The sequence below is a fragment of the Lipotes vexillifer genome, unplaced genomic scaffold, assembly GCF_000442215.2.
Source record: "Lipotes vexillifer unplaced genomic scaffold, Lipotes_vexillifer_v1.1 scaffold47, whole genome shotgun sequence".
NCBI lineage: Eukaryota > Metazoa > Chordata > Mammalia > Artiodactyla > Lipotidae > Lipotes > Lipotes vexillifer.
The window spans coordinates 3,023,585-3,036,653 of record NW_006791298.1 but is presented as its reverse complement, the minus strand read 5'-3'; the positions used below and the strand labels follow the sequence as shown (position 1 = coordinate 3,036,653).

General features: G+C 34.3%; 1 protein-coding gene across 1 annotated transcript in view; it reads left to right on the top strand.

Moving 5' to 3' along the window:
* ITGB3BP (integrin subunit beta 3 binding protein) overlaps positions 1-9,751 on the top strand; it is an 83,197-nt gene extending 73,446 nt beyond the window's left edge. Inside the window, exons 6-10 of the mRNA XM_007464300.1 lie at positions 2,007-2,085; positions 2,493-2,586; positions 2,919-2,978; positions 3,321-3,329; positions 9,690-9,751. Coding sequence (XP_007464362.1) covers positions 2,007-2,085; positions 2,493-2,586; positions 2,919-2,978; positions 3,321-3,329; positions 9,690-9,751 — 304 coding nt within the window. The remainder of the gene's footprint in view (positions 1-2,006; positions 2,086-2,492; positions 2,587-2,918; positions 2,979-3,320; positions 3,330-9,689) is intronic.
* Positions 9,752-13,069: the final 3,318 nt, after the last annotated feature.

Here is a 13,069-nt window from a genome sequence, read left to right as displayed (position 1 = left end):
CCCTCCAATCCTCCCAGGAAAGGGATGCAAGGAAAAGAGCCCCTAGGACTCCTTCTCATAGCAGAGTAGCTTAATTGCCTCAGCTTTGCACTTCTGAAGCACTTAGTAGGCTTACGTATAATATAGGGGAAGCTGGAGGTTCCCAGCCCTGGGTGAGAGTCGCTTAAGTCGTCTTGCTCCTTCAGGCTTTTGGAGCTCAGTTGGAGGAGCTGGAATCCTTTTATGATACTCTGTCACAAACTGAGGTTCCAGTGGTGAGCAGTTGAGGCCTCAGACAGATAGATGACTTCTAATTTAAAATGCATAATAATAAAGGAAAATTTTTAAAGAAAGAATATGACCTGTAATTCCACTATCCTCACATAATTTTTAGCTTTTGCATAATGCTTTCTCTCCATTCCTTGTTGCATACTTAGATATATATTTTACTTAGTTGAAACATACTGTTCAGGGACTTCCCTGGTGGCACAGTGGTTAAGAATCCGCCTTCCAATGCAGGGAACATGGGTTCGAGCCCTGGGCCAGGAAGATCCCACATGCCACGGAACAGATAAGCCCGTGCACCACAACTACTGAGCCTACGCTCTAGAGCCTGCGAGTCACAACTACTGAGCCCTCATGCCACAGCTACTGAAGCCCGTGCGCCTAGAGCCCGTGCTCCACAACAAGAGGAGCCACTGCAATGAGAAGCCCGCGCACCGCAACGAAGAGCAGGCCCCGCTCACCGCAACTAGAGAAAGCCCACGTGCAGCAACGAAGACCCAATGCAGCAAAAAATTAATTAATTAAAAAAAGAAAAACATACTGTTCATATTCATTGTGTATGTACATTTAACATCACATTTGTCTGATTTTTTAATAGCACACAAATGTTAATGGATAACACTGATGTTGAAAAGCATTTAAAGAGAATATCTAGTTTCTCTCATAACATCGATAGTATAGATTTGTGCTCTCTAAAACAGTAGTCACTAGCCAGCCACACATGGCTAATGAGCATTTGAAATGTGACTATTCTGAAATGAGCTGTGCTATGCGTGTAAAGTATACACTGAATTTTGAAAAAAGAAAGTAAGTATAAAATATCTCGAATAATTTTTATGCTGATTGCATGTTGAAATGGTAATACTTTGGATATATTGGGTTAAATATATCATTAAAATTAAGTTCACCTATTTCTTTTTACTTCTTTTAATGTGGCTACTAGAAAATTTTTAATTACATATGTGGCTTGCATTATATTTTTGTTAGACTGCACTGGTATAGATTATCATACATAGCTATGAGATCTTAAAATTGAAAAAGAAACTAAAATTGCAGCCATAAGGAAATGGTTAAATCATCTTTGGTGTATTCACTAGGTACAATATTGTGCAGCTTTTAAAATTATAGACACATGAATGTGTGTGTATGTGTGTGTGTGTGTGTGTGTGTGTGTGTGTGTAATGTTATATTAAGGCAAGAAAGTGTGGTATAAAGTTATAAAAATACTTTAAAAACCTAAGATTTTTCCAGAATGCTAATATGCTAACTAGAGATATGTTTAGAAGGAAGGTAGAATTACAAAGTGAAGTTTTCTTTGTTTTCAAATTTAAAAGAGTGCCTTTGTGTCTTTGTCACATTGAGATATATTAAAGATAAAAAACTTGGTTTTTTATTAAAGAAGATCACTGGGTAACACTGATTCATAGGCTTAGATCTAGGTAAATAAGGAGATGGTGATGTATTAGTTTTCTCAAAGTTGTATGGGGGAGAAAGGACAAGCCAGCTATATCTTCTCTCCCACTGCAAAGTGGGAATGAGAAAGTGAAACACCAAAGGACAGGATGGTTAGTAAAATATACTGTCTGTAAAGGAATGAAAGCATGAAGGAGGAGCATTTACATCTTTTACCACTTGGAAAAATATAAAGAAAAGGATTAGAAAACTGAATCAAAGATGCTTTCAAAAGAATTAAAGCTCTGAAAGTGCCTGATCTTGCTGAATATTTTTTTCTTCATTCATAGATTCATGGTGTTGCTATCTAAAGTTGAGAAATCATCAGATGAATTCATGGAAATAATGCAAAATTTAAGTAATATACAGGTTTGCTTTTTTTGGCATATAATTTTTCATATTCTATTACCGTATTTGAAAAAGAATAGGAGAATCCAATCCCAGAAAGAACTTACAGGGGATATGTTCAATTTACTTTTCATGGGAACTTCTTTTCATATATGAACATTAATTAACCATAATATTTTAGTAATATCTGGCTTCTTCACATTTAAAAGTAAACTTATTAATTATGTTTAGTCTTTTTAGTTAATGAATTGTTTTTATTCAGGTATTTTAAGCCTTGCAATAGTTAACCTAACAGAAAAAGTTAAATTTCATTATCATAGAGTTTAAGTTTTTCATATGAAGGAAACAGTATACTGTATTTTCACTAGACTTGTCAGTAGTATTATATTTGTAGAGAACTTAACTCATTTAAGATGACTTTCTTTCAGGCTTTGGAGGACAGTAGAGAGCTTGAAAATCTCATTGGTATCTCCCATACATCTGGTGTCTTAAAAAGAGAAATGCAGAAAACAAAAGACCTACGTAAGATAAATTTATGAGTTTTTGATCGTGTCTCTCTATTACTTGTTTGCAAACTTAGAACAGGAAGCCACATATCTTTTGCCAGGATATGTTATTTCAGGGATTCTTCTTGAATGTGAAGGGAAAGAATGTACCTTGGTAACTGGTATTAGGGTTTTTTTTAATGCAGTTCTCGTTCTTTACAAAAGATATAAGGTATTGCATTTTATACTTGGTATTTATAAGTATGTATTGCTTGAAATTATTGTTTCTTATGAAGTTGTTTCTTCCAAAATGAGAAATTATTTAATATTCTGTATTAATTTTTAATGTGAGATTTTTTTTTCCTTTAGTGACAAAAGTAACAAAACAAAAACTATTTGAAAAGAAGAATTCAGAACTTCCCAACAAAGGTAAAGAGTTGTGTTTTAATTTATTACATAAAGAGATCCTTTCATCTCATTTTACCATTTCAACCAATTATCATGAGCCCTTTTTTTAAAAGACCACGAATCTCATTTGAAAAACATTATATTGCATTTAGCAAAAGACTGTGTCTGGTAAGATCAGCTTCCCTGATGACTGAACTTTTGAAATACAATTTTCGGTTCAAGAGTTAAATTTTTTCTTCTATTAAAAGTTCTTTTTGAGAATACAGACAAATGGGGCAACAATGCATTAATATGTGGCAGCTTTTTTTTTTTTTAACATCTTTATTGGAGTATAATTGCTTTACAATGGTATGTTAGTTTCAGCTTCACAACAAAATGAATCAGTTATATATATACATATGTTCCCATATCTCTTCCCGCTTGTGTCTCCCTCCCTCCCACCCTCCCTATCCAACCCCTCCAGGCAGTCACAAAGCACCGAGCTGATCTCCCTGTGCTATGTGGCTGCTTCCCACTAGCTATCTACCTTACGTTTGGTAATGTATATATGTCCATGCCTCTCTCTCACTTTGTCTATGTGGCAGCTTTTAATGGTGAATTAGAAAGATCCACAAAACATAAAAAGTTACTTTGTAACCAGTGTTCTGAAAACTTTCAGATTATTAATGACATCTGATCTACTGTGAACTCACACCTTGGGGCATTTCACAGTAAGGGAAACTAAATTAGCAGATTTTAAGTTCTCATAACACATGCACATTCATACCTCAGTAAGCAAAATACTATAAAATATTAAAACCATTAGACCAACTTGAGAGGGATGATTTTAATATTACTGACATGAATGCCATTTGGCAATCTCTGCAAATAGAGGTAGCCCTTGAAGTGGATAGCCATGTTTTAGTCTACCATTTTTGAGTACCAATGACTACCATTCGTTGAGGACTAATAATTACTGTGTTCCCAATACTAGGATCAGCAGATCATTACAACAACCCTGCAAGATAGCTATTATTGTCATTCTAGATAAGGAACAAAGACACAGAAAAATATTAAGTAACTTGCCCAAAGACACTGCTACTTAAGTGTCAGAGCAGGGATTCCAACTAAAGACCAGTCTTACTCAAAAAGTATGGTCTTTGCATTTTTCCATGTTGTCTCTTCCTAAAACAAATGAAAACATCCAGTCATCCCTGCTCTCAGATTCAAACATAAGGCATAACTGAAACTGGTTCAACCAATCTAGTATGTTAGTCTGTGTTTAGGATCTTTAACAAAGCCAGCAATGAGTTTGCAGTGGAAAGAGCTAGATTCTCTGCTGGTCAGTTCCAAAGGCAAACTGGGTCATGGCAGGGCAGCAGCCATGGAAAAACTCCAAAACTCATGTGGAAAGGGAACTGAGCAGGCTTCCTGAGCCATTCAGTTGGGCAGCTAACTCCCATTAGGGTCCATAGAATTTAAGAGCATGAAGGCAGCTCTTTCCTTAGAAAAGGCTTGAGATCTCTTCTGATGCTGTGTAACTGGATTATAATGTGTAACTGGTTTTCAGTGGTTTTAATCTCTACTAACTTGACAAGTTTTAGAGGATCATAATGGGAAATTGGAATATTTATTATTTCCCAACTAGAGGAAATCTTTCTTCTATATATTCTGTGGCAATGGTGTAATTTTTTTTTTAATCTATAATTTCCTAGAACTAATTAGAATTAGGCTTTACATTAGGCTTGTGAGGAAGGGAAAATTGTAGAACAAATAGGTGAACTGTCACTGCTAATAATTAATGGGAAAAAATTTTCCAAAAGTATTGTTTCCTTCCCTAAACATTTATTAAGACATTAAAGTTATTTCCACATGTTAAAACAGTCATCTCCTTTCAGTTATCCAGTACATACTGATTCTTTGTGTGTGTCTGCATGATCAGCCTTAAAACCATTTTCTAGTATTTTAGGCATTAAAACTGACTTGCCCATTACGAGGTGTTCCCTAAGAACTGAGTGTTCATGCATAGAGGAGATTGTATCACTAAATCGTGCTTTAAAGTTTCTAATAAGCATTGATTATTTGTTGTGGTTTAAATGAAAACTGAGCTAAGATATATTAAATATATAATATTTATATAAATTATATAGAAATATATATATGAAAATATATGTCATTTTCCATTTCTGTTTCTTGGCAAGAGCTACATTAGCTCTTAATATTTACTGAGGTATTCAAATCTTCATTAGTGTATCAACTTATTTTTTAAAGTAATATTGCCTGAAAAATAGATTGAATTTTTTAATTTGAATTTGAGCTAAATATTTTTACAGAATACTTTTCCCTGTTTTTTTCTCTGGTTCCTAATATGTGTATTTTTTAATATTAGTGGGATTTTTTTTTTTCGGTTAAAGGTGATGGACACCAAACACATGCATGTTATATGTAAATTTCTTTGCTAAGTTAACTTTCACCCCCTTCTATTTATACATTCATTATTTAAGAGGGCTTTGTTAGTTTTTTTGACAGTTCAAACTAATTTGCTTTATATATTCCTTATTTGGGGATCTAGCCCTTACCTTTTTATAAAAATTTCTAATTTACTCTTTTCTTTTATTATGCTGTTACCCAGAATTATTTAAATTTTAAAATGTTTTGAGAATCTCCATAATATTAGAAACTATATAGTCACAAATTACATAATATAAAAATCAGCCCTATGTTTTGGATTTGTTTTATTAGGTAATTATGAAAATGAAAATAAACAGATTACTTGTTTCACTATCAAAAGAATGTCCTTCAGGGCTTCCCTGGTGGCACAGTGGTTGAGAGCCCGCCTGCTGATGCAGGGGACACAGGTTCATGACCTGGTCCGGGAAGATCCCACATGCTGCGGAGCGGCTGGGCCCGTGAGCCATGGCCGCTGGGCCTGCGCGTCCGGAGCCTGTGCTCCGCGGGAGAGGCCACAGCAGTAAGAGGCCCACGTACTGCAAAAAAAAAAAAAAGAATGTCCTTCAGATTTTTTTTTCCTTCAGATTCTTATCAAATTTTCCCAGAATAGTTAAAATACACAATAACAGAAGAATTCCAACATTTATGCTGTCATTGCACCTTTGAATTGGTCCTTTAGTTCTGTTTATTTTTTTTCATTTCAGTGCTTGTGTGTTTAGCATCAGTTGCAGTCTTTATTACAGGCAGAGAAGTATAATTGTAAAGATAAGACTCTAGTGTTTTAATTAAATAGACATCTGACACACATTCTAAGGCTTTATATAACCTATTCCAGGGAAATTTAAAACATACACAGTTACATGAAAAGGTACACTGAGATTTTCATAGTTTTCAGAACTGGACCTTACACATTAGGGAATGCCTTGATAGAGCATATGAATAAAGAGGACCTCCTTTGCTAACTACAAATTTCTTAAACAAAGGAAGGCTTCTTTCTTTTTTCAGTTACTTAGGAAGTAAGCCTAACTTCACTTTCCTTAATAATATTGGCTTTATGACTATTAGAAAAATAATGAAATGAAAGGTTCTTTTTCTGTTATATTTGGATGTGAATTTTCAAAATTATTTTTAATTTGTTATGCTGAAGATTTAAAACATATGACCATTCAGTGGGTTGATACAGATGGAATGTCACATTAGCATCACATGGGAAGGCATGAAATTTATTTACTTTGCATAATCAACCCCTACATAAAACAACTTGATACAAATATTCCTGAGACAATAGATGGCATTATATTGTACTTGGTATTTTCATTTTTTCTGGAGATATTAGAAAATACCAGCATTGTTTGTCTGTGACTAGCACTTACAGTAAACAAAATGTTTTTTAAAAGAATGTAAGCAAATTGTAGCGCAGTTGCCAAGATATGAAATCTAGACACTTAAGATATGAAATCTAGACACTTAGCTTCAGTCCAAAACATATTTTATCTGTTTTGAGAATAATTGTGTAGGTTGAAGTATGCATAATTTAAATGAAATGTAACCATCTGAACTTTACATTGTTCAAAAAAGTTGATTGTCTCAGCTGTTTATAATACAAAATATTTCAGAATTTCTAGCTCTGGCCTTAAAAAAGAAAAAAGCACAAACTATCATGTTCTGGCTTTCTTTAGCTAACTTACCGTTTTCTTGCATTGTAAAATTCATCTTGGTTATAGGATTTTGAAGTTTTCAAATTCTTGGACCACAGGACAAATTTTAAACTCCTTCTGTTCTAAGACTGTAAAATAGTTTGATATTGCCTTTTCATTCTAACCACCCACTGAAGTATTTTTTAGCTTAAGAATATGTTGTTCTTTCCCCCACTCAGTCTTGAAAAAGTATTCATCATATCAGCTAAATAATTTTACTCCTAGAAAACTACTACCCTTTTTTTTTCTGTTATATCTTAACATTAAGCAATATCTTTTTCAAACAAATACTCCAATATTAAAAGCACTGAGGTTTAGACATGATGAATTTTAGGAGAAACAACAAAAATTCCCCTATGCTTTAACATTCTTATGTTTATGTTAACATTTTTATGTTTATCTCCAGATAAACATTAGTTTATCTGGAGATAAAAAATAGAGATGTTAGTTTTGGTGACACAAATACACATTAATGTACAACTGTAGTCCTCAGCTCTTTATAAGGATTCAGTTGTCACATATGCTGTATGTGGGTCATACCTTTTCCTATTAATAAATGTTCATGCTTTTGCTTTACACTATTCATCACTTTTAGAGCTACATTTCGACTGCTTACTTGAGATTTGTCTAGGATTTAAGGAAAAACAAACTGGTTTATTACTTTTCAAAGCCTTTTAAATAATTTCTTCCAAGATTTAAATTTTTTTATACTTTATAGAAGTATGATGCTTTTATCTTTTAAATAATTAGGTAAAAAATTTTAAACCACAGATTTTAACTCATTTAATAGCAATTATGTGTCTAAGAGGTGTAAATATAGTAAATAACTTGCTATCAGACATTACAAATATCCAGGTGCTCTGTATGTGCTGATGACAACAAAATTGAAATGAAAGACAGCAATAATTCTGACTGGTTTTCTCTGCAGAAGATATTGATTATTTGTGTGTGGTGAGAGATTTGGAAAATTCAATTAAAGGAGTTGTGCAAAGGTTTCATAAATTTTCCTTCTACAGCGTGTACACAGACATTGTTGCGTATTAAATCAATGCAGCACTTCACAATATATTTTCTTTGAAACATAAAAATAAATAACATTTAAACAGTTCTGCTTACTACAGAAACAAATTTTATTTTCTGTGAAGCATTTAGTCATGTGCTATCACTGACTCATACACATTTGCCAGCTGTAACAAATTTTATAGACATTTTCTCCAGAGACATATTTCATATACTATGAATTTTTAAATGAGCAAATGGTGAAGAAGGGATGTCAGCAATATAAAAATTGATCAGTTAAAAGATAAAAGCATAAGTAAAGAGATTTGTATGGTAGTCTTAATAGGTTTTATTAAATAAAAATACTATAAAAAGACAGTAATGAACAGACTGAAGACTAACTGTTCTTGAGGTGGAGAAAAATTATTCTGGCACATTTAGTAGGAATTGGTTTTATGTCACCTGACAGGTGAACATTTTTTTCCCATTTTAACTCTTAGAGTAGTCAGAAAAGCTCCTCAAAGTGTTAGATAAATTCTCTAAGTGGTTTTTGTATTTTAAACACATGTATATAATAATAAAGCAGATATTTATAGTGTTATATAACTAATTATATAGTTAAAAGCAGGACTTGGGCAATCAGTACATATTAGGTGTTTTTCTTCCTCCAGCTCAGACCTCACATAGGCAGAAAGTAGTCTTTTTCATTCACACTGTTCATACCATATGCTTCAGTCCTCTGGAATCTCTCTCTCTCAGGACGCCAGGCTTCTCTACTACTCTCTCTCTGCCTGGATTGTACTTGCTTCCTTCTTTGTCTAGCAAACTCCTGCTCATTCCTTAAGGTCAGCCTTCAGTGTCACATCATTTGAAACTCTCCCCAGCTTGCCAAGGTAAAAGGCTAAGTTGCTTCATCTTCTAGGCTTCTACAACGCTTGTCTGAATGATTGTAAATGTATCATGTGATAGTGTATTGTAATTGTCTGGTTACAGGGCTCTCTCTGGGCTTCTCCTTGGCAAACAAACAAAAATCTTATCTCTATACTATAGTCCCAGAGTTTAGTATAGAACCTGGATAGAAGGTCCATAATGCATATTCAGTGAATGAATAAAAACAAATGGCCACTCTAAGAATTTTTTAAAGGAATTATTTAGATATTTTCAAATACTTATAAATTGCTATTTCCTTACATGCCTCATTCATTTAATATTTATTGAATGCCTACTAGGAGCCAGGCACTATTCTAGCATTGGGGATACACTAATAAACAAGACAGACATAGTCCTGCCCTCAGGATTATAGAACCTAGCACAAAAGATGAATAATTATAATAAAACATAAGCACACATTATAATAATAAGTTGCTTGGCAGTTTTCATCCTAAATTTTTAAATGTACATTCTGAAACAGAATCAGGCAAATCTGTAGGCTGTTGAAACAAGAATTTATAGCCCCAAAGCTGTTATTTATAATGTAAAATAAAACTATGTGTAGGTTCTTTAATTTCATTTTAAGCATTTATTCTGCATCATTACTATGACAACTTACTTTGCACTGTTTTCTGAAAAAAAAGTCTTTTTTCTTTCATATAGAATTAATTATATGATCTTGATAGCTGTGAATTCCTTAAAACCATTTTAAACCGAGGTACTGTTTCACCTTTATAATTAGGTTTAGCCTTGTTAGATTTCACTGTTTATTTTTCAGGTGGAAACATTTTAATTATATTATCAAACTTGGTATTGTCTGTCTGTAAAGAAAATAGGGACATTAGTTGAAAGTATATTTTTCTATTCTTATAAATAATAGGAAGGCAGTCTAACAAGATCTGTGAGTTAGAGGCTGTTGAAAGAGAACACTGTTGAGCTTACCAGGCTAGCTTTCAGAGAGGGCATATTTTTTAGTGAATATAAAGAGGGCCCTTAATTGAGTACCTTTAGTAAAAGTAGCTAACTAAATAGTGAGAGGTAGGTTATAGTTTCTGTAGGGCACATCTGACTGAACAAAGACATAACAAGTCAGTGAATTTGGAAATGTGCTGAATTAAGTAAATAATTAATTAGTTGTACCTTTCCTTCAAAACAATTCCTGTGGATTCAGCAATACAAGTAAAAATTATATATTTATAAATAGCTTACTATAACATATTAGCTAGAAGCATTATGAGTCATGATGTAACATTAGTGTTTAGTGTACCTGCAAATGAAGGTTCACAGTAAAAACTAGCATTATCCCAGACTTAGTGGCATCAATATTAAGATTCTTAGAAGCTAACCAGATGTTGCCTGTTTTCTCTCAGAAAAAAATTAATGCAAAAAAAGAATTCTATACTGAGAATACGTTTCTTTGGAAATGGTATCTCAAGTGATTAATATTATCTTCTTAACTACCTGTTTTTAAAATATTTGCAAAGCATCTTCTACAGAAAATTGTATCACTTTCACTCCTTAAAATGTTCATTCTGTAGTATACAGTAAATAATAGCTTATAATAATAGCTAACATTTATTGAGCACTTTCAATGTGCCGGACACTGTTATAAGCACTTTATACGCATCCCATTTAACCTTCACAACAACTTAGTGAAGTAGATAGTTATTATCTTTATTTTACAGGTAAGGAAGCTGAGGCACAAAGAGGTTAAGTACCTTGTACCAGAATCACTTAAGAGACAGAGCCAGTATACTAACCAGAGTAGTCTGGTGCCAGAGCCTGTGCTCTTGCCCACTACATGGTAGTAATCAGTGAATGTCAGGTTTCATGACTGCTCAAAGGTTTTAGATCCTATTAAGTTTTAAGTATACAATATATATACAAATACATATATTCATTCATTATAGGATAAAATGTTTTATACAATTTCTGACCTATGGAAATCCAGCAGCAAACTATTAGATGGTTGTCATAAATACACAGTTATATACACACATAAATATTCACAGTCATACATTTGGCAAATGAATATACACATTTAATATATGACAGTCTCCTTAATGAACTTTTGGGAAACTTAAGAGTACTGAGAATAGCTTTGTGTTCGTGGATTCTAGTAAACATCATCACATGTTAGGGATGTTTTTGAGTCTTTATTTTGAGTAGTACTTTCAAAAAACTTGAAAGAATTAAGGTTGACCTACTAGTCAACTTCCCTTTTAGTGGGAAGCAACAGAGAAAAATAACGGTGAAATGTACTTGACTACCTTTGAGACATTTCCCTGGGTTCTTTTGATCATGTTTTCTTCTCACCTTGTGTGCTTTCTTCATGATCTCATCCATTCCTTGACTTTAGTTCTCACCTTAGTGTATAAGTCACCCTCCTCCTGAGCTGTAAACAATCTCAGCTCCCATACTTTATTCTCCTAATATGCTGATTTCATCCCCCCCTCATATTATCCCTCATTTTATCTTTCTAGGGATTACATTCATCCAGTGATAAGGCTGAAAACCTTACAATTCTGTCTGATCCAGTTGTCCCTACATCCAAACTGCTGCCAAGTCATATCACTTCCCAAAACGTTTACTTCTCCTTTCCATGTCCACTGCGCTGGTTTATTCCTTCATTACCTCTCATTCAGATTATCTGCATCCTCATTGTAACCTGCCTCTCTGCTCTTTGATCTTGTTTCCCTACAGCCTGTCCTGCTATTGAACAAATTATGCTTTAGAAGGTATCACTCCACCATATTCATAGTAAAATCCAAATTTATACCATCATTCAGAACTCTTCCCTGATCTGACCCCAGCTTGCCTTTTTAATTTATCTTTGTGCCTGAGTCACTCCAGATTATTTGCCATTCATACCTAGACACATTTCTCAGAAAGCACCTTTGTCATTTCCTTATCTTTGTTCTTGTCTCCTCTACTTGGCATACCTTTCCCCCATCATCAAAATTTTACCTGTCTTTCAAAAGCTGCTTATAACTTACCTTACACAAGGCTTCCTTAGATCCCTCTCTTCCATGTTCTTTTATACATTTGTCACAGCTGCCTAACTGGTATGACTAAGGGAGGATACTAAACTCCCTGATCTTGTCCTATGCCCTAGAAACCTCTGACAGTCACAATGCCCCTGACACCACTGTGGCCAGATTCCCTGTCTGCACATCACTTTTGCCCTCTGTCACACTTCAGTTATTATTCCTCCCGACTATATTATTCAGTGGGGGTAAGCACCCCATATGCATTTGCTCCCAGAGCCTTTAGAAAATGGAGCCTTTATAAAATAATGTTACAATAAGAGAGACTGTGCGTAAGGGAGACAGCAACCCATAGGCCACAGACAGTATGAAGACCAGCAAAAGAGGCGGAGAAAGCATGATTCGGGCTAATGTCAACGAGCGATGCTGAGATACATTTCCTAGAAACAGTGTAAATAAATCACTTGGTTAACAAAAGTGTGAGGGTTAGTATAAACAAAGCACTTTGCTTAATGCCAACCTAGTATTCAAGCTAAGGACATAAGATTCATACTATATACATGAAATAATAATAATATAAGGCAAGCTATGATAAGTGATACAAGTTCAGACCCTTCTTCTTTCTAGGATTCTGGACAATAGCAAGTACAAAAAAAGATTATGAATCCAGCGAGGATCAAAGTGTCAACTTGATTAGTGGAGGAATTAACCTCCAACATGGCAGGCCCTCTAGTAGAAGGTTGGGGTAACTAATGTGGACTAAGGCAGAAGTGGAACCTCCCCTCTCCCATACTGAATCTAGATCTTGAATCCCATGTGCTCTCCTGAACCTGAGGAGAAATCTGGATCCTTGAAATAGACCCAAGTCCACGTGTGTCTATAACAGTAAAGACCACAGACCTACCTTACATGCTTGGTTGCAGAAGAGAGAGAGAGAATGGGCTGGTCTCCTTACAACATGAAATTACAAAGCATGAAGGCCAGCTGGACTTGAGAGTAGACAGACGGTGAAAGGGAAGCTGAATAGTGGGGAAGAAGAGTGTTGTGTAAGAATAGTGGCCGAATATGA